Source organism: Orbicella faveolata, unplaced genomic scaffold (assembly GCF_042242905.1).
Source record: "Orbicella faveolata isolate gen_17 unplaced genomic scaffold, um_ofav_v1 contig_26, whole genome shotgun sequence".
NCBI lineage: Eukaryota > Metazoa > Cnidaria > Anthozoa > Scleractinia > Merulinidae > Orbicella > Orbicella faveolata.
The window spans coordinates 1,450,981-1,476,602 of NW_028301554.1; the positions used below are offsets into that span (position 1 = coordinate 1,450,981).

Sequence of the window (25,622 nt, forward strand, 5' to 3'; positions counted from 1 at the left end):
TGATGATGGTCAATGACGGCAGCCGCGAAAGCAACAGAACTCTCGATTCCGCCGAATGTCATCCGTACAATTTTCCGCAAGGCTATTCTTTCAGACCTTGCCGCAAACCTCTTTCGTTTGCTACAATTTTCCACAATGCATACGACTGATGTGTAGCAAGTAAACTCTGCCTCGCTCGCTTTGCTAACATGTTCCTTGGAACAATGCCCGACAAATTTTCCCGCCTTTTCACACTATCAACTCGTTTAGATCACACTGAAGTGTCCACATAAAGTAGTCTCCAAGTCGTCACGCAATGCTCCATCCGCTGTTACGTGACGACTCCAACAATCCAGTCGATTAAAGAATTAAATACACAATTCTCTCTCACTCTTGTCGGATACGAAGTGATTAAAACAAACGAGGGGTGTGGCACCAAGCATGTTACATCACATTGTCTCTAAACAGAGAGCCGCTAGCTGGGGACAGGACAGAAGTACACTCAGACATTTTTTTAGTAGGGGTGTGTGGTGCGCTTCTAGAAACCAGCTTAATTATGTGATCTTCACTAACCTATTTGAGGCTCAAACCAAACTCCAAAAACCTATTCTACCCCATAGCTGCCTTGTTCACTTTGACTTTTTGAGAATGCTATTTCTCAGGAGATGAATGACTACAATGATAAAATTACGTTAGTTTCTTCAATCTAACCCTACCAGGGTACACAAACCATACTCTGTTTCCGACCAAAATGTGGTCGAAATCTGTAAGGAAAATTTACCTCCACCCATTCATGTAATATGTCACAAATTGTTACAGACCATACTTGCTGTTTCAACAAAGGAATTCGTTAGACGGAGGCAAGATACCGAAATGTTACCATGTTTCCTGCAATGACAGTATTGAAAATGTATTTTTCCTTTACATTGTGCAAATGTTAGAGAAGAAGTAGTAGAAAATATCCATACCCCCACTGATGGCCTTAATGTAGCCCCTGCCTATACCCAGTAAATTCCAGTTTACCGTGTAGCTTCATACTTTTGACAACCCTCACCCCTCACCCCTACGAATTTACAATAATGTGAATCCTCGAATTAGCGCCCCCCTCAAATAGGCGCCCCCTTCAAATATATAAGCGACCCTCCTATCGGCCAAAATTTAAAATAAGCACCTCCCCCCATTTTGTGGGTGAGTACTGACACAACAAAGATGTTTGTGAACACATTGAGTGGACACGTTGAACACGTTAAGTCCTAACGGTACCACGATTTAAACTTAAGGATCAGCTTTTTATGTCGTTGATAAGCTTATGTTGTTGTTTACGCGCAGATGATGTATTAAGAAAAATGATCATGTCCGGCCACCATTTGGGAAAAATTAAATAAGCCCCCCTCCCCCCCCCCCCCCCCCCCTTGAATAAGCGCCCATCATCTTCTCCTAAATTTGAAATAAGCGCCCCGGGTGTTAATTTGAGGATTTAGGGTATTTCATGGGGTGTCACCATACAATTTATGAGACATATTTTACAATATATAATTAAACATTTCCTTCTATAGTATATGTATCGTTACTCCTTAACGACCTTAAGCAATACCAATAAAATAATTTACATTACAAATAAAAACATCATTCAACAGTCTATATACATCTTGTGTTCTGGTGTTTTTAAATAAGACACTTTTTGAAATAAATTTATGAGTTGTAAAACTTTTTACAGCCAGTTGGAAATTTCTCACAAATTGGCATCTACTCATAAGCGTATCCAAAGTTCATTCATGCACTAACTCCATACAAATTTTGTACCAGTACAGTAAAACAGTTCAACCATAATTAAGTTGCTAACAGATCAATTTTCAAGAACATAAGACAGTATTTCAGACATTTTAGCAACATTTTTTGTCTCATTCAACAATATTTTCATAATTTTGTTCACACAAAATAACTATATATAATTACATTTTGAGACAGACTGTATAAAATTTTAAATAATAAAATAATATTTTACAAACAAAATTATTATGTCTTAACACCAGGAGTTTTGCAGGCAGACATATACATGTACTTTGTTCAACTTACCAAACAATGTAAGAAACCTCTCCAGCAGTGAACGGGCTAATATTACATTAATTTTATTAACTTAGACTCAGAACTGTCACCAAAAAATCACTTGTCAGTACACATACTTGCAATTACAGCTGTACATGTCTAACTCATACATTTTTCCGGGAACTGTCAGTAGAATAAAGTCTTGATGCAGATAATACTTTAATAGACTTCACAAAACCACACATTAATCTACTTTTTGCCCTGAGGATCCAGCTGAATGAATAATGCATTAGCAGTGACATATGTCACTTTTCCATCTGGAGATTTTAGTTCTGCACAAGCAAAAATCTTTCTTCCTTCAACCTTGTCAATCCATGACTCCACCAGAGCAGTAGAACCAAGTGGAAGAAGACTGTTAAAAAGATAAATTAAACTTGGTTAGGATTCTGAAACCATAAACTATACATGACAGTGCCAGCCCGATGCTTGATTCCTTGAGATCTGTTCATAAATGATATTTTATTGGCTTTGTCATAATAGTTGCTTTTTAGATGGCTTAGTTTCTAAACATTATTGTTGTGTTTCTTTCAAATCCACGTACCCATTTGTACACCTGGGTGGAGAGAGGCACTGTGAGAGTAAAGTGTCTTGCCCAAGAACACAACACATTAATGTCCCCAGCCAGGGCTCAAACCCGGATTGCTTGATCTGGAGTCGAGCTCACTAACCACGAGACCACCACACCTCCACTAACTTTGAACTATATCTACAACAAAAAGTATGAATCACTGTACTGTGCACTTTAGAGGGAAAATCTTGGTCATTTTAGCAAGGCTGCTGCCATAGAAAGTAGGCGGTTTTGGCTGGTACAACTACATATCCAAAATGTTACAAAGTCCTACCTTTTGTAGTTTGTGGTCAGGGAAGCGGTGACACAGAAAGAGGAAGTCCTGTTCACAAGGACACCAATGGCGGCGTCCATCATTGAAGCACTTGCACCTCCATGGACACATCTGATATTAAACAATGTATCTCAAACAGTGTACGCCATATTTCCTCGAATAACAGCTGGGGCAATTATTCTGTTGTTTTCTTAAGGGGCAAAAGGAGGCAATTATTTCAATATTGCTCGTAGGAAGTTGTACTCTTAGTATTTTAATTTTATTTCATTAATAATAATCAAGGAATAAAGAAAAAATACATCGCCATAACAATCACAAAAAACTGTCACAAAACCTGTACATGTACTTTTGTAAACTACCTGTTGTTTATGATGATCAAATCAAAGCTCGTATCCTATCCAACTGGATATTCAAGGTTTCAATTTTCAACTTGGTTTGGGGGGAGGAGCTATTATAGGGGGATGATGGTGAGGGGTAGGAGGGGGGTCTATTATTCAAGGGAGGCAATTATTTCAAACAATCCAATTATTTGATGGGGTGGGGGGTGATTAACAAAGGGGCAGTGCTCAACAGTTGTTAGTACACCATGCAATTCCACTCTTTACAATTCTTCAATATGACCATACTATGTAACAACACTTACCCTGGAGGTCCCTGAGTGTATGGTCCAAACTGAATCACTCCTTTAAGTCTCTTTTTCTTTTTGCTGAAGAAAAATTCATACTCAAAAAATTTACCCGGATATTCCGTGACCATTGCTTTTGTGAAGAGTCTCCTTTCACCATTGTATAATAAATTCTTGTGTTTACTCCAGTCACCATTTCCGTGTTCTATTAAGTCACTCGTAAGTTTTTTATGTAGTTCCAGAGATTCAACAGTCCAAGTATCGTTTGGAACAGTTGCACCACTTGCCTCAATGTCTGCCATTTCACTACCTTTCTCTGCTTTGTCAGTTCTTAAATTCTGAAGGAGACAATATAAATTCAAAATAAACAGCTGCATGGCCACCTTAAGGTGGTTTTGAGGTTTACCAGCCTTTGGGATACTGCATTTAAAATCTAAATTTTCAGGCATTGACCGGCTGTGAGGATGATTTTACCTCCCTGGTTTGACCATCAAGAGGAACTTTTTTCTTATAGAGAGGTTAAGCTCAAGTCTACTCCCTATACAACTCAGGTGGGTAACCCGAAAACACATCTGATCCCCAGTCTGCGGACCACCACTACAGACCAGGTCCCCCAACCACCCAATGGACCGGTCCACAGACTACCCCTTCAGACCCCCTCTACAGACCACCCCAAAAATAGAATAAAAATAATAAACAAAGTTTTCACTTACTGCTTATCTAATAGATCACTCATGTGAGCGAAATTCTGAGCGATGCGTTGTGCAAATGTAACAGATTTGGGTTCAGGATCATATCCTTTGCTGTGCATGAAAGAAAGGGATGCCTCAAAATTTGTGCTTCTTCCCCTCCGCCATTTTTATTTAGCCCATTCTCCTGCTGGTTCATAAACTCGTCTCGGGTTTCACAATTTGCTCAGCGGAATTATCAATACAAACAAGCTAACACACCTTTAGTAGCCAGATTTAGCCATGTATTGAAGGTAAGAACATTCCTTCTTTTTGTTATTATTTTTGGGGTTTTAAAAACCAAGTCTGTGACGTTGGCACAGTGTAACGCTCAAAATTTCCCCAACATAGTGATCTATTAGACTACTTGTAAGCCATGAAATTTTTATTTATTATTTTTATTCTCCCTTTGGGGTGGTCAGCAGAGGGGATCCATAGGGGTAGTCCATGGGAGAGTCCGGGGACCTGGTCTGTAGCTGGGGTCTTGGAACTGGGGGTTGGTGTTTTTGGGTTACCCACTTCAGGTAGTGGTAATAGAACAGAACTTGAAGCTGAAAGAGCTGGATTTCAAGTCCACTGTACTAAATTATCACTCTGCAAAACTAACCCCTTTACTATCAGACTATTTCTTTGTTCTCCCAAACTTCCACTCACATTTCTATTAGATTATTTTTATTAGATTATATGAGCTCGAGTGAGTAGTGAGTAGTGTAACCAATCAGAGAACAGCATTTATGATAGAACACTAGTAGATTTATACTAAAACTCGATAGAAAAACAGTACATGTTTTCTATTTCTTAAATATTTGCTTCTTTGTTTCTAAAACTCTATGGACTGCATGTATACAAATAAAATTTTAATTTGTTTTGTTTGCTGTTTTTTTTTTTTCCCTTGATAATTCCTAACATCATTACTAGGTATGTACATGAATTTCCACTACTCAATGGTGATATTCGGATAGGAACCAAAAAAAAAACATTACATGCAGGTCCAAAGTCCAAGATTATGTAATAACCATAAGTGAGCTGGTAAAAACGCCTGATATTTTTTTGCTTTCATTTCATTTCACTTTTTGCTCAATCGTTAAATTTTATTCGTCCCATTTCTTGCACATTTTTCTTATTTCTTGAGGTGAAATGCTTTAGGCATCGTCTTTTTCAAGATCTAACCATTCTGGTCACCTTGAAAGACCATGACAATATTTTGCATTTCCTTTCATTCAAAATCTCCTTTTGTCGATGAAAATTTTAGATCTTTACCTTCTTAAAACCCATACCTGTGAGTAGCCGTGTTCAAAAGAACTGTATGAACGAAATCCGAGGTCTTTATCACAAGACGTTGGTCGTCCTATGTCACCTTGAATGACCTTCCCCCAAACCAATGACGTAGTACTTGAAATACTCCTGTGACACGATGTTTCTACGAGAGAGTTTGAATTCAAAAATGAAGACAACTGTCTCTTCAAAGACACATAAGTCTCTCGGCTTCTTGACGGGATTAAGCTATTTGTAGAGCTCCCAGAGAAAATTAGCCGAGACGAGCGCTGGAAGATCAGGCGAAGAGCAGAATTTGCCATTTTAAAAATGCGCCGTGGCCGTGTACAGTGTGCAGACACCATAAAACATAATGAAATAACGCCAACGCCACCTGCGTTAAAATACTAGGAAAGTCAAAAGTCCAAACTGCGGTAAAATGTTGAACTTATTTCATCAGCACTGCTTCCTGTTGTTATCCTTCCGTTGCGTGACGTTACGTCATTGTGACGTTTTATGTAATGCAATTCTATAATCAGCGGTCTCTCCTTCAAGGTCGCCATGACAATCAAAACAGATTGTCTCCTCGAGCGAAAATTGAAGAGTGGGACATTTTGAGCTCGAGTTTTGTTTTCCGTTTATTTTCTAAAAATACACTATCACAATGAGCGTAAGAACTTACAACCCTTCGGTTCTCATCGGTAATTGGAATGAAGACGTTTGCTTGGAAGAGGTTGGTTTATTTGAACAATTCCATGCAGTTTTTTCCTGGGGTTATTTTAGATTTCTGAATTTGTTCTGATTCTATTCGATTCATTTTACAGGACAAGCTAAAAGATTTCCTTGAGAAAAAAGAAAGTGGAGAACTACTGATTCAAAAAGCCAGCAATCTTCTTCAAAATATTCTCAAAAAGGTTGGGACATGAGTTTATATTTAATAACGATTGCATGGACCCTGAAAAATTCATTTTAATATGTCTATTTTCTAAGCTTTATAAGTCTTTGAAAGTCAGAGAAAGTTTTGGAGAATTCAAAAGTTTATGTAATCCTGGGCCACATGTCAGGCATACATTAACATAAACCCATGAAAAAACATTGTAATTCTCCCAGACTTTCATTTATCTTGCATCTGCACAGGTAAACACTAAACAGTCACTTAATTTCTTCCTGAATACTTTAGTACTTTGTTAGAATTAATTATCTTTTTAAAAGATTTTTATTCTATAAAATTTAGCAGTATACCGAGTGGTATCAAATTGATAAAAGGGATATTCCACATACGTGGATATTACTTTTATCCAGACACACATCAGTGATATCATTTTTGATATCATATTTATCACTTAACTGCACTTGCATTTGTTGGTGTGGATCTTCTTGAGAAGTCTTCGGCAATCTTTAGAAATTTTTGAAAATGTTCGAAAACATCCCCCCTCCCCAGAGAACATCAAACCAGCAGTACAGAAAACAAATAAACAAAATCCCAATTTACAAGTATTTTTATACCATTTGCCAGGTCACCTTATCGGTATCCCATGACGGTTATCTTCATTTCGGCGACACAGTCTGTATCTTTAATCCATCTACTGAGACAACCCTTTCAGCAAATATGGCAGAAAGTAAAATGCATGATGAAAAGAGACTTGTTGGGCCTTGTGATGTGTCGGCATCTAAGATTGTTGATCCTTGCATTCGAAATACTTTCATGATTGGGTGAGTAACGATGGGATTCATTTAGTTGATCATATGAATGCCAGTGCAAATATAATGAACAGCTAGTTTAGATTGTTAATTGCTCAAAGTTGCATACAATCAATCATTCATTTTATCATTATTAAATAACTGAAAAAATCACCAACAGGGACACAATAATTTGCACTGCAGTGCAAGTTAGAAGTCAATGCTAAATTGTCCTGTTTTCCATTAATCAGAACAAAGTAAATTTTTCAGTCCTAAAATAATTTCATTTTATTTAGTAAATAGTTCACTATAAATTACTTAAAGCTTATTTGATGCATTGTTCCTGAAAACATCGCATGCACATTGTAAATCTATAACCTTCCCACAGAAGGTTTCCTGGTTGATGAACCCCCACTCACCCCACCCCTCCAGAAGTTCCAGTTTAACTCCATACTTTCCTTTCAATTTTTTTTCTTTTGAGATCCACCCCCCAACTGCCTCAGAATTTCAATTACCTTCCATGGTTTGGTTATAGATACAGGTATTTTGTGGACATGAACCACACAATTTAATATGCTACTTATGCTGTAGTCGAATAATTATCAACCAATTAATCCATTAGTTTATTTTAAAACTAATTACCTCTTTTTTTGCCCTTTTGTCATCACCAGGCCAAAACCAAATGGTGAAGGAGTCTTAAGATACAATGAACCTTTTACTTTGAGCACACTACCAGGAGTTGGAGGAGAAGTAAGTATAATACTCAGTTTGGTGTTGTGTTGTTTCAGGAAATATCCAATACCTCTCCCAGTGAGGGATTTTGCCCGGGGGGGGGGGGGGTAGGGTTGGGTGGGGCAGGGGTGCTTGTCATACTTTTTGGAGGTTAAAAAAGAAGTTTTGTACCTCTTAGGGTGTTTATCCTCAAAAGGTCCACAGCAGGCGCTTTTGTTCTCAACTGCTACCTTTAAGGCTATTGGGCCAAAAAACTATGACAAGAGATAATATGACTGTTGTTTAGAATTGGTAGCTCTTAGGGGTTAAAACATTTCAAGCCACGCCCAATAAACAGGGTCTTGGTACCTCTTAGGGGTTCTTTTCAAAATGTCCAACAAACACCCCTGCGCCTTTTATATGGAAGTTCGATTCCCCTCCCTCCTGGGGGTTTTTGGCTTGAGCAGCCAAACAGGCACAAACTCCCCGAAATGAAAGCCCAGCTGAACAAAAAGACAGCTGGGAATGCAGAATACATCTGTGCTATAAGAAAATATGTAGAAAAGGACTTTTCCACCACATTTTCCACATTGGTTCCATGAAATAACTGGGTATCATATCTAAAAATAGCCTAAGAGGAATTACCTTTGGTGTTAAGGCCTATATGGGGGATTCACTGTCTAATACATTGATCTTCCCTTGTGCGTAAAGAGTGCCTAATAGAAATAAACTTTCATTGGAACGCAAACCAAGGACCTAATCCACTTGTCCAGACAAAATACTTTGGTGCATCATTCCCTTAAAGTCAATCACTTGCACCCAGGTGGAAATTGCTGTCAAAATTTCCATCCTTGCCATATTTTTGCTGGAGTTTCACAGAGGCTTTATAAATCGCCAGGTGATTCATGTCCCACTTAATTTAATTCTATTACCTGTTGATGTGTCATAAATTAATTTGAATAGCATAAATTAACACAGATAACGATTTTTTGCAGCTCAAATTGATGAGCGATAGAGTATCATTCAATGAATGTGCAAAGAAGTCCAGGCAACAGAAAGTGACTCTGAACGAAAATACAACTTTTATGTCTCACTGGTAAGTACAGTATCATTTGCTGGCGTTTTGATTATTTTTCCCTGGCTCGAGCAAAGGGGTGAACAAAAGGTTTCACAGCGTGAATGCTGCCTTTCAGTCTCGTTGCTTGAGAAAACAAATCCTTTAGGAGGACTAGCTGATACCGCACATAATATGGAAGGGACACTTTAGTTGCGTTTTCTTTCATTTTGGTTTCCGTTTTGTTGTGATTTCTTGCTTTTTAGTTCGTTTTGTTGGGTTTTGTTGCGTTTTCTTGTGTTTCGTTGCTTTTATTTTTGCGTTTTCTTGTGTTTTTTTTTTTTTTCTGTTCTGTTGCGTTTTGTTGTGTTTTGTTCTGTTCTGTTCATTGCGTTTTGTGTTTTGTTGTGTTATTTCCGTTATGCTACATTTCACTGCGCGTGTATTTGCGTTTTGTCATGTTTTGTTGCATTTTGTCGTTGTGTTATGTTTTCGCGTTTTGTTGCGTTTTGTTCTCTTGTTTACATGTAGTTGTGTTGAGTTTTTTTGCGTTTTTTTTTGGGGGGGGGGGGGTGGTTTGAGCGTTTGTCGTGTAGTGTTTTGTTTCGTTTGTTGCGATTTTTTGTGTTGTGTTGATGGCGGCGACACTCATCAGAAGTTTCAAAAACACCCGTACCAAAGTTGACTCTTTTCTCACCAGACAATATTGTGATCTGTCGTTGGTTTGTAGATTAGTTATATACCTGTGATGTCAGCTTACCCGAAAACAAAATATTCTCGTATGAAGCTAACAAATCTGTTGATAACAAAAATTATGTATATTTATTTCAGGAGAATTCTTTGCTTTGATCCTCAGCAGCGCCTTGAAACGGAAGGAATGCCAATCCCGGTAAGTGAACCTCCCCCAGTGTCATGAGACATCGTCCCACCCACCCCCCCCCCCCCACCCCCGCCATTCTCTCCCCACCTCTTCTTTCCTGTCCCTCACAAGATAGTACAACGGGAGACTGCTCAGAGTCCACTATAGCGTGCCTCTTAGCCATTTTGATATTTGACGTAATTTTTGATCATTTGTCTTGAGTTCAAAAAGATGGCAGATGCCCCAGAAACGTACATGTTTCTTATGATGTCCTATTCGTTTCCTGAAACGATTGAACGATCAAGGTATGAACAGATGAGAGGCGCAGTATCTCGTCACTTCGTGAAAGTCTGGGTCTCGCATTCTTACAGAAACGAACAAGCATGCAACACGAGTTTTCCTGGAGTAATCTACGCGCGAAAACACGCAGAACGTGAATGCCTTGCGCTTCGTGATTGCAACGCATTCCCCGCAACTTCTTGCCAACACATCTCCAGCTCTGTAGGCTGATAGCTGGTACCATCATCGTAGTAATATAGTTTTGTCTATTCTATAAAATATTTAAAACTTCTCTTCATTTGACAGGCAAACACGAAAATTATACTAAATCACGTGAAGACCAATCAGAATTTAGCCGCCCTGTCACAGTTTTCATTCAGGTATGTTTGTGTGATAACAGTAAATTCTCCCCTCACATTTATAATCATCTCAATACAGACAACTTCCATCTACACAATGGTGTGTAATGCCCTCTCCGCACTACGCTGGAGAAATTTGAAAACGTCGTTTCCACTCTGAAAACCATCAAACGTTTTCCGTCCACACTAGGCCGGAGGAATTTAAGAACGCAACAATCACCGGTCATTTTGGATTTTTTTTTTTTTTGAGGAAACCTCTGGCAGGAAAATCACGTGATCTTCGTGACCTCATCGTTTTCGAAAAGCTCCGTTTTCAAAATATTTGCGTCCACACTAAAACGCAAAGCCGGCGTTTTCAAATTTCTCCGGTTTGAAGAGCGTTTCCGGAAAGCTCTGTTTTCGTGACGGATTAGTGTGGACGGTAGGCCTAACCGTGGAAATAAAGCTGCGTTTTCAAATTTCTTTAGCGTAGTGTGGACGGGGCCTCAATTTCACACTGTTTTGCATGTTTAACCTTTTCAGAACACCATTTGGGAGAGAGTTCGAAATTGCCGCCAAGACTGAAGTGGATTCTCACAAAGCGGAGACTCCATGCAATCACTGGGTGTTTAGAACTCGCGAAGTACAAGACGCAGCGAGAGAACACGAGTTGGAACGAGAACAGGAATTTAAAGACCTTCTGACAAGACAGCAAGCCACCGAGGCAGAGGGTGCCGCCCCTAAAGATGAGATACCCCTTGCGTCTGAAGAAACTCAGCCCGGGGTTAGCGGCCAGCCTGCTGAATAAGATCTCAACCCTACCCTACTAACTTGAGCGTGTCTTAATATTAAGTTATACATAAATTCTAAAAGCTGTAGGGAACATAACGTTTTCGATATATTGACGTTAACTTTTGCCTGAATCCTGATACATATCACAAACTTAGCACTTAAATATCGGTAAATTTGATTTATACTCTAGTAACAAAAATTAACTACGTCAAATAATTTCATACTTTAACTTTTTTTCCGCTTTAAGCTTAATGTTCGAGCTAATTGTGTCCTAATTACGGCGCAGTTTCTGATTAGTTTTACCTGTTTGGGAAAATCAAACATTTGCATTCCTTGTACACACCTATACATATTTTAATATCTGTTTTGAGATATTACTGGGTTATTATGACCTGTAAATGATTTTACTTACTCTTTTTTCTCGTCTCAGTGAATCTCTATTGTCAATTAAAAATTCAAAGTACAATGCAAAGCCTTAGATATTAAATTTACGATATGTGGTTTATTTGTAATCGATTGGTAACATGTTTTGTAAGTAGTAATCGTTACCTGATGTCATGAATAAATATAGTTTTCCTTGAAAATTGCAATAACTGTGGAATTTCGTAGCTAATTTTTAAGAATAAAAGAATAAAAAACATTTTCTGCGTTTCTACAGAAACACGAATGCAAGCTAGATTTTGACAACAACGAGCGGCTATGGAAACAGCGGACCGGTGTTGCCACAACTTTTGCGAACTCTTCTAGTCTTTCGCGAATGTTTCCATTTAACAATTAGCTAGGTTATCCGCTCTCGAGTTTCTTTCGCGTGATCAAAGTTGCGCCCTTGTCAACTATCAAGTATAGAAATCGAGAGTGAATAATCTAATTGTTTTGGAATAAATCTACTAGTCCCTCGAATCCTCTTCACAAACACTTCGAAAACACAAAGAAGCGGCCGTTATTTTGTTAACAACCACACACTGCTACACCACTCACTAGCTTGTAAATCACGAGCCGTTCGGCGAGTGGTTTAGAAGCTTGTCGAGTGTTCTCCCAACATCCCGATAAGGGAGTGCCCCGCAGGACATTCTCTACACCTTCCATTTGTGGTACACCATAATTGAAGTGCCTGACTGATTGCAAAATATCGCCATTTCATTGACTGAAACATTCATATTTCCTTTTCCCGCTAGCCGGAGAAATGAGCTACATTTTGACCGCATGTGACGTCGTGTTCATTCAAACATTTAAAAAGGTCAAAAAATGCCTTGCTTTGCAGAGTGCCCTGACCCCTCCCCTCCTCCCAGCCCCCCCCCCCCCCCCCACACACACCGCCTCTGCTCCATACGTGATATATGCCCCACGTTCACTTGAGAGACTGGGTTCCAGTGTAATCTCTGTAATGGCGGCTTTCATGTGATCTGCATAATAAATGTATGGGGTTATACGGAAATCTTGCCTGCTTTTTATATCTCAAGCTAATCTTAATGATCAGAGTCAGCTATTTTTGTCTCACGGAAAGGCGACAAAAAGTGTCTGTTTTTATGTTGATAGAGAATGGCGTAGTTCTCCGGTCCCTGTGTAGACGTACTGTATGATTTTCTGTTGTTGGCTAAAACTAGCACTTAAGAAAAATCAACGCAGAACGATCGTATTTGGCGAGGATTGTTGAATAAACTAATCAAATGTTTAAATTTACAGGTACATCAACAAACGCATCCAGTGTTTACATAGATGTTTATGAGTGTCACATTCACTGTTTAAGCGCAAATTATTTGGTCGAGTTGTGGCATTGAAGTAGAGAGGTAATTAATGTTGCTTTTCTCATTGTTATTTAACATTTAGCGTGTTGACTTTGTTGTTAATTAGTTCCTGGAGTATCCAATTGATGGAAACTGATGATCGTAAAACCAATCGATCAACCAATATCAATCGATAAAATTAGTTATCGTAATTGGTATCGATTGGTATCAGTCAATCGATAACCACACAAAATCCGTTCATCGATTGCCATTGATTGGCACAGGACCTTGAAACAGACATCACACACACTTAAGAGCCAGTGCCCATAATTATGGACCAAACAACGGCACAAGTCGAAAAATCGATTTTGCTCATTTTTTGCCCATAGATTGGCCCTAGCTAGTAAACAAACGGACCATAGTTAGTTTCTGCTAATGCAGCTTTTTTGGGGAGAAATTTGCGAAAAACGATTTTTTTCCGATTAGGCTCAAAATCTACTTCCGGTTTTGCTGAATTTTCCGAATATTTGTTTGCTTCGCGCTCCGCAGAACAGCTACTTGAGAATCTTTCAATGGTCTTTACATTCAGCTCAGGTCTTCATGGTATGACTGAGCGAAAAATAAAATAAATCGATGCTTCGTTTCAGCCTGAAACGAGATCGAACACGAACGGAAAATATTACGATGTGTTTCAAACGAATTATAGCACTAAAATATCGCCATATTTTTCTATGGGCTATAACTTTAAATGCCATAAAAACACTTTATACGGGTTAACTGTACACCCACCTGTTTGAAAATCAAAAAATATCTCTGGGCAAACGGTTTTAAGTCGCCCGCCTTGGCCTGTGCTTCTCATGAATTTTTCCCTGAACCGCCGTGAGAATGTAAACAATTGCGTGACTCTGGCGGTCACCCTGAATACATAATTCGTTTCCAACAAACCGCAGATGGCTATCTTAGAACATTTGGGTGAAAAAAGAAAAACATAATGGACCACTTTTAACTTTTATATTTTGAAAGTCATCGCTTTGGAAATTTCGTTAATTAAAAACGCCAATTAAAAGCAATTTACTCGGAGTTCGGGTGTTACTGCTATGTCGTTTTAGGCTGTCGTTCTTTCTCTGATCATTTTAATTACAAGAACGAGTTCTAGAAAGAAAATCGTTCTAAGTTCATTTGTAAAGCGTAATGAAAAGTTGATATTGTTGGTTTGTAGCCTTACGTGATCTGAAGGAACGCTACAGTGATTAAATTTGCATTTGTTGATTTCGACGGATCGATTTTCGGTTAAACCTTTTTATTTGTGCCAGCACATTTAGTGCTTTTTCTCCTGCTAAAAAGTCGGAAAAAGTAAAGTAAACAAATCCTAAAAGTCATAAATAAGAGGCATCGACAGTGCGAGTGTCTCGGTAAGCTGTTAATTTGAACAATTACTGTGCTGGACGGATTGCTTTCCTGGTTACCCACGAACTATACTTAGTTCATTGTGCGCGAATGTTTCTGTTTCAAACAACTGAAATGCTCAGTGCTTTTTCCTTTTTTTCTTCAGTCTTAAAACTTAAGGTTAAAGTTAGGCTAAACCCTAAACTGTTTTGGCGGCCAACCTATTTTTGGCTAATTGCTTAATCAAATTATATATATATTTCATTGAAATTCGCTCCTCTGTGACCGACTTCCGCGAACAAAACAAGATGGATGTTCGCTGTTCATTTAAGACTACAATCCTGGTCAAAAGTGTTGGGACAGTTACGGCAGATGACTTCACAGGCAGCCTCTCTTAAGACCAAAACCGCGCAAGCCCGCCTACCCCCTCCCCCTGTCAATGTTGATAAAAATCTTGAAGAAAAAAAATCCTTGACAATAGCCTCAGAATAGCCTCGTTTCAAGAGTTGTTCGCCTCCTAGAACAGTATTCTCGAACTAAAGAGACGATAAGATAGATATTCACGTCTTATTCCAATAATAGCGATTTTTCAGCAATCGCGTTTGGTTCCAACACAACTGTCTAACCACTTTCTATTGTCCCTTTTTCCTTTTTTCCCACATCCAATCTAGTCTTCAGAATAGCTTCATTTTCATGCAACATTGGTAGGGGAGAGGGGGGGTCAATTGTACTTGCTTCCATTCATCTTTTGTTCTAAAACGTTAAGGACGTAGTTGAAATCGTGGGTTTCAGCGCGCAAAAATGGGAGGTGTCCCAAGAACTTATGGCCAGGATTGCAGGTTTACACTAGAGGAAATTGTTCCGGATTCGTGATGAATCCAGAATGTTTTAGTGCCGGATTGATTTTGCCATTTACACAAAAGTGGACGAAACCGAAATAAAAACCCCCCGGTTTGGTCGTCTCTCCGGAGATTTTGAATCCGGAATTTAAAGTGGGAACTTTGAATCCGAAAACTTTTGAATCCGGAGAGTTTTGTCGTGTGAACGATTTTCTCTCGAATCCAGATATTTTTCCGCCTGTGATCTTTTGAGTTTGCGGTGAAACGAAAGTGGCGGATTACATGATCCAGTCGTAGTCGAGTCCTAGGCGCATTGATGGCCATTTGATGGCGGTCGCTGGGTGATTACCTCGTGCTGTTTCAGGTGTAGGTAATCACTTTTATAATGGGTAATGCCATACTCCTCAGAAACCGTGCCCAATTTATACTTTACTGCGCAGATGACGACGATGGCACGATCGAAAACCTCGACGGTTTTCGACCCTAAACCCTAAGTAAATACCTGGAGGAACCTGGCATGATGGACAACAGTACCGTGGTCAGCGAGTTGAAAGAAAACTTCAGACTGTCTCAACCTACCCCTAGCCTTATTTTCGGAGGCATTTTGTTTCTCGTTGTCGAGGCAACAAACTGCTTGTTAACCATTCCATCATGAATGTTCCCGGAGTTATCGTCGTGTATAAACGATTAAGAATCCGAATATCCTTTCACTGTAAACCCCTACTAATCCGAATACTCTAAAATTGATGAATTCGGGAACTCCTTTATTGTAAACCTAGTCCTAGATCGACCACTGTAATGTTTATTTGTCTACCAGTGTTTTGATCTGCAAATTTCAGTTAATTGATCAAACAACCAAAGTAGAAAAGATGGATTTTTTTCCCAGTATGATTGAAACTTAAACGCAATTTCTTCCTCGGCTAATTCAATTCAAGAAATTCCGGGTTTTCTAGCTGAGTTTGAGCATATTGTGTAGGTACAAATTTTCTACACAGCTAGAAGAGCTGAGATGCCGTCACGCAGTTAGTAGTCTATAGAAATTATGGTATTTCCACTTGACTTTATTTGTCAGTCAATGATTCAGTTGCCATAAATCATAGAGGATTGGTTAAGTGTATCTCTGAAACTGCTACTGTGTTGTAAGTTATCAGTGAAATCAATAAAATAAACAAGTGTTAAAATCATTTCCCGGAGTACTGTAGTAACGTTCTTTATCATGGATGTCGTGGATGTCGCAATGCAAATGAAAAAACATATATATTTATACTAAGTTAAACAAAAAAAAACAAAAACAAAAAACAACAAAAAAAACATTTTCCATTATTTTATCCACACAACGTTTCAAAAATTGCTTTCATCGGATTGCTGGAAACGAATATTTTACTCGAGAGTGGCTATCCGCGTCACGCAATTGCTTACATTCCAACGGCGGATTTTGGGCAAAATCTATGAGAAACACAGGCCAAGGCGGGCGACTTGAAACCATTTGCCCAGAGATATTTTTTGATATCCTAACAGGTGGGTGTATATTTAACCCGTAGAAAGTGTTTTTATGGTATTTAAAGTTATAGCCCATAGAAAAATATGGCGATGTTTTTAAGCAATAATTCTCTTGCGACATACTGTAAAATTTTGCGTTTCAGTTTTACCTCTTTTCGGGCTCAAAACTAACTTTGATTTATTTTATTTTTCGCTCAGTCATACTACCAAGACCTGAACTGGATATAAAATCCATTGAAAGATTCTCAAGTAGTTGTTGTGCGGAGCGCGAAGCAATCAAATATTCGGAAAATTCAGCAAAACCGGAAGTAGATTTTGAGCCCAGTCGGGTCGAAATCGTTTTTGGCGTATTTCTACCAAAGAAAGCTGTATTAGCAGAAACTAACTATGGTCCGTTTCTATTCTTACTAGGACCTATCTATGGACAAAATACAAGCGAAATCAATTTTTCGACCTGTGCCATTGATAGGCGATTTAGGTCCATTTTTATAGGCATTCACTCTTAACTACCTGTCTGATCATCCGCCAATTTCAGGAAGCCCTGGGGACAAAATTGGTGAAACAATTCCGACCCAGTCTTCTCAACACAAAGAATATATCCTGTAGCACCTGTACTCGAATTCCCCACTTGCCTGTCATTACCTTTCCATGTCATTATGTCTACGTAAGAAGAGCGGGAAGAGGCTTTACAGAATACAAGGAGCATCGTTAAAGGCTATCATCTTTGCCGTTGGTGAAGTGTTTAAGATTAGGTTTGTTATAATCAGGCTGGGTATTGCTGCTTTATTCATTATTTTGCGACAACTCATGCTGCTGTTGATGGCAATTTCATCACTTGCCAAAGTACAACTTCTGTTACCAGAATTTTTCTGTGATCATGAAGGCACAATGCAACCACTGTCCATTTTTTGAAGTCTGTAGTATTGGCCCATGTCCGCACGTATTAAATAGTTTTCCACTTTGGATAACGCTTTCCAACTTCAATCGTTTCTGTTTTTGGTTAACGTTTTCATGGGATAAGTGTAGACTGGAGGCAAGAACGAGAACAAACTTTTGAGTTGTCAAAGGAAAACGGATACCTGTGGATGGGGCATTGCAGAGAAAGAAGATAGTATTGTTCTTCTTTTAACGTTCAAAGCAATAAAATGAAATGTGTTTACAATTACTGCGTACAAAGATGTGATATTTATGTGCTGATTCTGTCAATCTGCAACCAATTGATATCAATTTATCTATCGATTGTTATTGAAAATCGATACCAGTCGATAACCACACGAGTCTTCTCCATCGTGACATTTGTACATTTGCCATTCTCTGTTCGGTCTCTTGACCTTTTCGTTGCTTCACTCGTGTTTATAAAGGGCACTTCATGCTGTGTTATATAAAGAAATTCTAAGTAGAGTTGAATCGTTAGAGGTCATAGGTCTGCACAGTTTCCGCTGTTAACTGCATGTTGCCTCGCCGAGTTTGACAGCTCTGTAATTTGCTATGTGTTTAGGCATTGTTTAGGCTCATTTCTATTGCAAGATATGTTTTTAAGTCTCCAAGCATTTGCTTTCGAGGGACAGAATGTGAAATTTTCCATGAAAATGTTGCTTCCTTCTACATTCTATATTGTGACACCAGGCCGAGCTGTTTGATTAAAACTGTTTTCAAGTACAGAATGTAGATTCTTATCATGGACATCATATTTTTCCTCCAACATTTTTCTTCAGAGGCGCTGTAGTTTTGCTTCAAGAAAGCTATATGTTTATGTTTCTTGCGTATATCTTATCGGGCTTATCTTTAGTGAGAAGTTACAAATATTTTGCATTTTCTGCTCCCTTGCGAACACATTTTTCCTTGAATATGAATGGCAAGACTACTATTTATTCTTTTTCAAAGCCTTTTCTACCCCAAGGAACACCATCAGCTGTAAGGCATTACCTAATAGAATTGGTTGTGATGAATTGAGTACCGGTATGTTGCCCTGATCTAAATGTTGCTAATTATTACAGTCAAACCTCCACTGACGGCCACCTCTCCACAATGGTCACTTTTTTTGGTCCCGACAGAGGGTCTATATGTTCACTCCTCTATCAACTTCTCTACGAAGGCCACCTCTCCACCATGGCAGCAGCCACTGAAGCGTGTCCCAACTGCCAAAATAACCTCTTGTCAACGGCCAGTTAATCAAAAACTGACGAAAGGTGTATACAAAACCTCATTTTTTATTGGAAAAGTTCACGAAACTTGATCCATACCGCGTGTTGTTTGTCTACGTTTCTGTTTGGTTTCTGTTTTATTGATATATTTTAATTGTGTTACATAGTTACATGTTACGCTAGGTATTTTGTAGTCATAAAAATGTTCAACCCGAGGAAAAAACCTGGTGTCATATAGTGCAGTACCAGAAAATATCCATACTCCACCCACAGAAGGGATTGGAATTTCCTGGCGTGGGGGGGGGGGGGGGGGAGAGGGGTCTGTAAGACCAAAACATTTAAAGAAATGTATCAAGTTTAATTGGAATTTCCAGAGGGGTTGGGAGGGGGATCTTGGGAAAAAATCCCTTCCGTGGGGGAGTCATGGATATTTTCTGGAACTACACATTACACTCCTACCTCCCCATAATGAGCACCTCTCTAAAACAGCCATTTTCCTCTGTCCCCAAGGTAGCCAATATGGGGAGGTGTGACTCTATTACTGACAGTTGTAAACAAGATCGTCTTAAAATAATGAAAGCTTCTAAAACACATGATCTTCAACACACCTTATCTCGAAAGTGAGCGCTGTACCCCAACCCCCCCCCCCCCCTCTTTTTTTTTTTTTACAGATCTCTACATTTCTGCATGGCAAGTTTCAACACAATCTGAACATGGGAACTATTTGTCCACAAACATCATTAAGACCCATCTACCAAGGTTTCAACAGGAAATTAACTTTTTCTTTTTTTGGCAGATAAAACAACGCAAGCATTGTGGCCAGTTCTTATACCAGTTAACAGATTGCATGGAGCATAAAAATCACACAGGAATGAAGTCATACACATGCACATATTGTGAAAAGAGCTTTGGCAACTTATCGAATTGCAAGGGACATGAACGAACTCACACAGGAGAGAAGCTGTATGCATGTAAGCATTGTAAAAAGTGCTTTAGCCGATCTTCCAACTGCAAGCAACATGAACGGATTCACACAGGAGAGAAGCCGTATACATGCAGTTATTGTAATTTGTGCTTTAACGACTTATCAAATTGCAGGAAACATGAACGAACTCACACAGGAGAGAAGCCGCATACATGCAAGCATTGTCAAAAGTCCTTTAGCAGCTTATCAAACTACAAGCGACATGAACGAACTCATACAGGAGAGAAGCCGTATACATGCAAGCATTGTAACAAGTCCTTTAGCAGCTCATCTGGGTGCAAGCGACATGAACGGACTCACACAGGAGAGAAGCCGTATACATGCAAGCATTGTAACAAGTCCTTTAGCAGCTCATCAGGGTGCAAGCAACATGAACGGACTCACACAGGAGAGAAGCCGTATACATGCAAGCATTGTAAAAAGAGCTTCACTCACTTATCTGGTTGCAGGCAACATGAAAGAACTCACACAGGAGAGAAGCCATATACATGCAAGCATTGCAATAAGTCCTTCAGTCAGTCGTCAAACTGCAGGCTACATCAAGAGAGACATGCAAGAGCCAGCTCGTCAAAACAGAAGCAACATGATCATTGCTTTAAATCAAGAGGAGACCTTCAGGAGCCAGCTGCAACTCTCGGTGGCAAGAAATCATGTATGCTGTCTTCTTTGACTGAAGAAAATTCGAGCCAAGTTGAAAGCCTGACCTGTTGGATTTGTCTGAAGGAATTTAGTAGCGAGGCATGTGTCATCCAACATTATGACGAACATATGAGACTGAAGTGACGCTTCTACATAACCATTACATAAAGATGTAAATATCCTTCTTTTTTCCACCAGTCAACTTTAGCGTTAATATTGAACTCACGTAAACAAGTCTGGTATAATAAAAGTAGTTCAGTTCTAAAAGGGTGTCAATCAGTTTTTTTTAGACTCTTAAAATAGAACACCCAGATTGCTGAGAATAAAAATACTTGCACCCTTTTTAAATATTTATTATCTTACAACATATGCGTTATTTCAAAATACAAGTTTTATTTGCAACATGGTATATCAGTAGAGTAGATTAACAAACTACGAACAAGACAAAACAAAACATTCCAGTGCAACTCTGTTTAAATGTTTTGATATTATTATTTATAGCACCTATGTGACGAAGTATACAGTTCCCTATTCAGTTTTAAACAGTTATCAAGTGAAGACAAGTTAGAATCTATTGTGCTTCCTGTATGTCTACAACCAGTGTTGTCACAAGGTCCTCAAAGTCGGTTTCAGAGCGCAGACACCGTTTTGCTCCAAATAATGGATTATGGCGCGTATATTAACAACACTTTCCATTAAGATTTGACAAAAATAAAAGTAACCACAATTATAAGTGCATTTTTTTGGTATTTCTTTTTTGTATTCCCGACGTTACTAATCGGACCAAATCGAACTCAGTCGAACTTAATCGAACGCAATCACGCGATTGGGTTCGAGTTGGGTAATCGAACACAATCGAACTCAAAAAAAATTGACCAATTAAACGCAATCGAACGTTCGAGTGAGTTCGATTCAGTTGGGCTCGATCAAGTTCGATTAGTACGACTGGGTTCGATTAGGTTCCATTTGAGGATGGATGTTGATTGAAAAACAACGGTCGTAAAATTCACGGTCTATTACATTCGGCTGAAAATGGGGGTATGTTGTATGCGAATAACGGGTGAATACGAGGGTGTTTAACCCAGAACAACGAATAAATACTGAAAGAAAATTGCTTTTGTCAATTTTATTACCGTTAGAAAAGCTAACAAGATGTCCCGCTGGCTGTCACTCCTTATTCGCTTATTTCTTTGGTTTCTTTCAACGTGTTCTGTATTCCAATTTGATTTAAGGTGGTTGATACCAGTTTTCTCGCGCGGGGAGTAGATTATCATCGTGCGTCACGCGTGAGTAACACGCACGATGGAGGCGCAAGATTTAAAACCCGAAAGACGAAAACAAATATGGCGACGCGCGGCTTTTTTCGCGCAAGGTCACTTTTGTACTGTTGGAGACGAAATTCGCATATAAAGGAGGCTTTACCTGCTAGAACAACTTAAGTCAACTCTGTGTTTTTAAGAAAAATTGTTTCGGGAATTCAATGTTTCCCAAATTTCAAAGGCAACTCGATCGATCGTGACAGCCACCGGGAGCGTATAAAGGACTCGCAAAACATAGCAAATCTACCCAGAATTTGTGTAAAAATCCTACAGAGTAAGCCCAGGACGTTGTCTTAAACGACAACTACAACTGTAAATGATGTTTTAGCAGCAAACAAAACAAAACGCCTGTTCGGAGCCCGCTCGCCCGCGCGGGCACGCGAAGCAGTCAGCGGTAGTCAAAACGGCTCATAAGCAACTGTGAGCAACTGTTGATCTTATAAAGTCTGGATTTTTGAATGCGTGTCTACGCGCGTGGGAATAACGGAACTCGCGAAGGCTTTTACATGAAAACAAGCCCGGTGACCTCTCCTTTTCATTGTTTTAATATAATATTATCATTGAGAAGAAACGTCAGAAAAAATATTTAAAAATCCTACGGAACGAAATTTGCACTTAATGCAAATTGCCGTTTTTCCAAGTTTACAAGAAATCGGCTCCGTAAAATTATTTTAAAATTGTTGTGCATTTTCATTTTCAGAAGCCAAAAGTTATTGATTAAAAAAACTCGGGGTCACCGGGTTACTTTTTGAGTTATTAGTGACATAAGCGAAAAATCAGATCTGGAAAATCCTTTTGGAATGTTGCCATGGTAACTGGTGACGACAAAATAACAGCTGTTTTAGGTCAAGTATAAATTGCATAATCCAAACCTACAAAAATATTGCAGTGGCCCTGGTCTGTCTTTTTGCTCTATTCTTACAAAGTTATGAGCCGTCAAAAACCTGAAAACTGGTACGAGCCACCCTAAGGTTCTCGTAAGGTTCCTTAAGGTTCTTAAGGGTTTTTTTGCGATTTTACATGTATTTTCCATGCCAAAAGTCTATAAATCAATAAAAATATTACTAGTTAATTATTCATTTGTAACTCTTACTTAGACAGACTGTTCAATTATCGGCTGTATTAGGGTAAATTTAAGATTTTTCTATCGTGTTTGAATAAGTTCGACTGGGTTCGATTAGTTCGGAAATCGAACGCAATCGAACTCTCTGACACAAATTTTTGGATTTGATTTTGTTCGATACGCGAACTAATCGAACCCAGTCGTTCGATTAATTTCGATTGAGTTCGACTACCGGAACGATTCGATTAGTAACGTCAGGTGTATTACATGCGTTATTTCAACATACAAACATTATTTACAACATGGTATATCAGCGAGTACATGAACAAACTACAGTGAAACCTCTATTAAACGAGAAACCAGAAACTGCAAGGGACCGCATACGGACCCCCAATTAAGCGGACACCCTCTATTAAGCGGACACTTAACCTGGTCCCAAAATTAACGTCTCATATTTTCCTTTACAACGAGCCCCTATTCAGCGGACACCTCTATTAAGCGGACGCAGACACTAAAATAAATTAGGGGTGGCGAATGGTCCTTCAAAAACCATGGGTCTCGCAAAATTTTCGCCGAATTTCACAGGTCTCGCAGTCTCGTTTTTTAGCGGTTATGTGCGTCTCGCAGTCTCGATTTTTCTCACAAAGCTGTCTCGCAGTCTCGATTTTTTTCAAGGCTAAGAAAGTCGCGAAGTACCGATTTGTTAATTTTTTTTAGTAAAGTTAAATGACATTACAACATCTTAGAACCTGAACGTCTTAAGTACGCATTCAAAGCAATTGTCTCGCAATTGAAGAAATCAAAATGTCTCGGGCTCCCAAAGAAAAACGCTAATCTCGTCGTCTCGCAAAGTCTCGCATTTACCATCCGCCACCCGTTAAATTGTATTTGGCTAATTTCTATTGTTAAAAACCTCTATTAAGTGGACACCGGACTGAATTGACGATGTGGCATTGGATTACGTCCTTGAAATAGTCGATTAAATATACCCGTATTATCGTTTCTGTATTTAAAGGGCATTGTTACAAACAAAGTAAAGATGGTAATGAAAGCCGATGAACTTGAACTCTGGAAAGCTTCGTTAACAATCTGGAACTTTATTACAGTACAGAGGAACTGTTGAATATTAATTGTTAACAAACATTGCGCAATTGTTATGGACACCCTCTATTAAGCGGACACTTAGGAAGGTCCCGAGAGTTTCACTGTACTAACAAGACAGAACAAAACGTTACAATTTTTTTCTTTTTTTTTTTTAAAAAAACACTTAAAATATAACACCCAGATCGTTGGGAATAACTATGATACTCGCAACTTTTTATGTATTTATGTTTCAAAAGCAAGATTTGTAAGCAGATATTGCATGAGTTCAGGAGCCATAATCGGGGACGGAGACCGTAAGTCTCGGGATTCGCGGGCACCTATGATATGGGACAATTTTTCTATTTTTAGAACAAATTGCGCCATCCTGACGTCATATTTCCGCGCGGATTCACGCACATGTCAGGGGCTCTCGCGTGGATGTTGTCACGTTGCGTGATCAAATGGTGAGAGTTGAGAGATTGTCTTGCGTATTTTTCACAGCGATGGCAGGGAATAAGGCAGGGAATACGAACCAGGGCGCTTATATGTAGTTTTATGCTCTGAGCTAACGGAAAAGGTGGGTTTTTCAGGGTCGAAAACAAGACTTCAATCTCGCGCTGGGAATGAATAATAAGATCTGCTCACGCTAGTTGTAAGCTTACGCGTATGCTTAAGAATATAGCAAGAAAACTCTCTACTCTGGTATCGAGTTAATTTGTGAGTTTCTCAGACAATGGTTAATCATAACCAAAACCTGTTTTGATGGTTTCTTATTGTTTCTGCTTGTTTGGTGAGTTTGCAAAAGTTCAGTGAAAGGAAAGTCTGACGCGTACAATTAGCTCATTTGCATAGTGCAGCTCGTGCACTTTCAAGTCCGAGTCGGTGTTTTCAATTGTCAACAAATCTTGACAAAGATTTCTTTCGTTATCTTTTGTGCTGAGATGCTGCAACAAATTTCACGAATGCAAAAAAGGCTACTAACATCATGTGTGTTTCTTCAACATAAGCATAGTGAAGTTTTACATTGCGAAAATGAAAATAGACAAGGAGTTTTGATAACTCGATCAACAAAATCGAAATCGTTATTCCAAGTTGATTAAAGAAAGCGTCATCGTAACTTTGCTGATTGTTTCTGCTTTATTCACATATTTTCAGCTTAGCTTTTAATATGTTCTCAAACATTTATCAATCTTAAACATATTTAAAAACTATAGAGCTATTGTTTGAGTTCGATGTACGCTTTCACACGAAAGTGCGGCGGAAGTACAATTTGTCATGTTTACTGACTGTACAAAACACGCATCGGCGGGCGCTCTCATTCATCGACAACAGAGAATTTACTGGATTTTTACACGAATAAAACTGAGCAGTATCTACGGACGTAAAGTTATTAAGCCTCGATGAAACATCAAGCCTTGCTTACAATTCAAGCGAAACTCAAACTAGCAATTATTGTGTTTTACTTTTCGGTCGCGATAGACTGACAAATTCCTCGCAAGCGTGTGGCAAGAGGAGCTATGAAACTATGAAGTCCTGAAGCTCTGCTATATCTAAATATATCCAGATAGTTTTTTGATGTGTAATGGAAAAGCTGTTAATCTTCAACATATGTGAAATTTAAAGTGGAGTAATGTACAGCTCATGTAAAAGAAGCATCCGTCGGAACACAACTTGGTCAGCGATATATATAAGC

The 25,622-nt window shown here is 38.9% G+C and overlaps 3 protein-coding genes across 3 annotated transcripts; 2 read left to right on the top strand and 1 right to left on the bottom strand.

Annotated features, from left to right (window-relative positions):
• Nucleotides 1–1,498: 1,498 nt before the first annotated feature.
• On the bottom strand, nucleotides 1,499–6,031 carry LOC110058996 (acyl-coenzyme A thioesterase THEM4-like). The gene is made up of 4 exons (XM_089295762.1): nucleotides 5,558–6,031; nucleotides 3,571–3,890; nucleotides 2,928–3,038; nucleotides 1,499–2,437 (listed from the first exon to the last, which is right to left on the bottom strand). The coding sequence occupies exons 1-4, from the start codon at nucleotides 5,897–5,899 to the stop codon at nucleotides 2,275–2,277; spliced, it is 936 nt and encodes a 311-aa protein (XP_089151888.1). The 5' UTR covers nucleotides 5,900–6,031; the 3' UTR covers nucleotides 1,499–2,274.
• A 61-nt stretch (nucleotides 6,032–6,092) lies between these two features.
• LOC110059018 (cilia- and flagella-associated protein 161-like) lies at nucleotides 6,093–11,887 on the top strand. Its single transcript, XM_020765683.2, has 8 exons — nucleotides 6,093–6,267; nucleotides 6,359–6,448; nucleotides 7,051–7,247; nucleotides 7,886–7,964; nucleotides 8,921–9,021; nucleotides 9,811–9,868; nucleotides 10,424–10,497; nucleotides 10,999–11,887. Exons 1-8 carry the CDS (start codon nucleotides 6,199–6,201, stop codon nucleotides 11,261–11,263), a joined length of 933 nt encoding a protein of 310 aa, XP_020621342.2. The 5' UTR covers nucleotides 6,093–6,198; the 3' UTR covers nucleotides 11,264–11,887.
• A 7,613-nt stretch (nucleotides 11,888–19,500) lies between these two features.
• LOC110058997 (uncharacterized) lies at nucleotides 19,501–21,575 on the top strand. Its single transcript, XM_089295504.1, has one exon. The coding sequence runs from the start codon at nucleotides 19,688–19,690 to the stop codon at nucleotides 20,606–20,608; it is 921 nt and encodes a 306-aa protein (XP_089151630.1). The 5' UTR covers nucleotides 19,501–19,687; the 3' UTR covers nucleotides 20,609–21,575.
• The last annotated feature ends 4,047 nt before the right edge of the window (nucleotides 21,576–25,622 follow it).

Bases quoted from the DNA above. Each gene is read 5' to 3' on its own strand.
- LOC110059018 (XM_020765683.2), top strand. From the start codon at position 6,199: ATGAGCGTAAGAACTTACAACCCTTCGGTTCTCATCGGTAATTGGAAT. The intron at 7,965-8,920 runs GTAAGTATAATA...GATTTTTTGCAG, and splicing joins TACCAGGAGTTGGAGGAGAA to CTCAAATTGATGAGCGATAG. The intron at 10,498-10,998 runs GTATGTTTGTGT...TAACCTTTTCAG, and splicing joins CTGTCACAGTTTTCATTCAG to AACACCATTTGGGAGAGAGT.
- LOC110058996 (XM_089295762.1), bottom strand. From the start codon at position 5,899: ATGGTGTCTGCACACTGTACACGGCCACGGCGCATTTTTAAAATGGCA. The intron at 3,039-3,570 runs GTAAGTGTTGTT...GTTTAATATCAG, and splicing joins TACACTCAGGGACCTCCAGG to ATGTGTCCATGGAGGTGCAA. The intron at 2,438-2,927 runs GTAGGACTTTGT...TCTTTTTAACAG, and splicing joins CTGACCACAAACTACAAAAG to TCTTCTTCCACTTGGTTCTA.
- LOC110058997 (XM_089295504.1), top strand. From the start codon at position 19,688: ATGGAGCATAAAAATCACACAGGAATGAAGTCATACACATGCACATAT.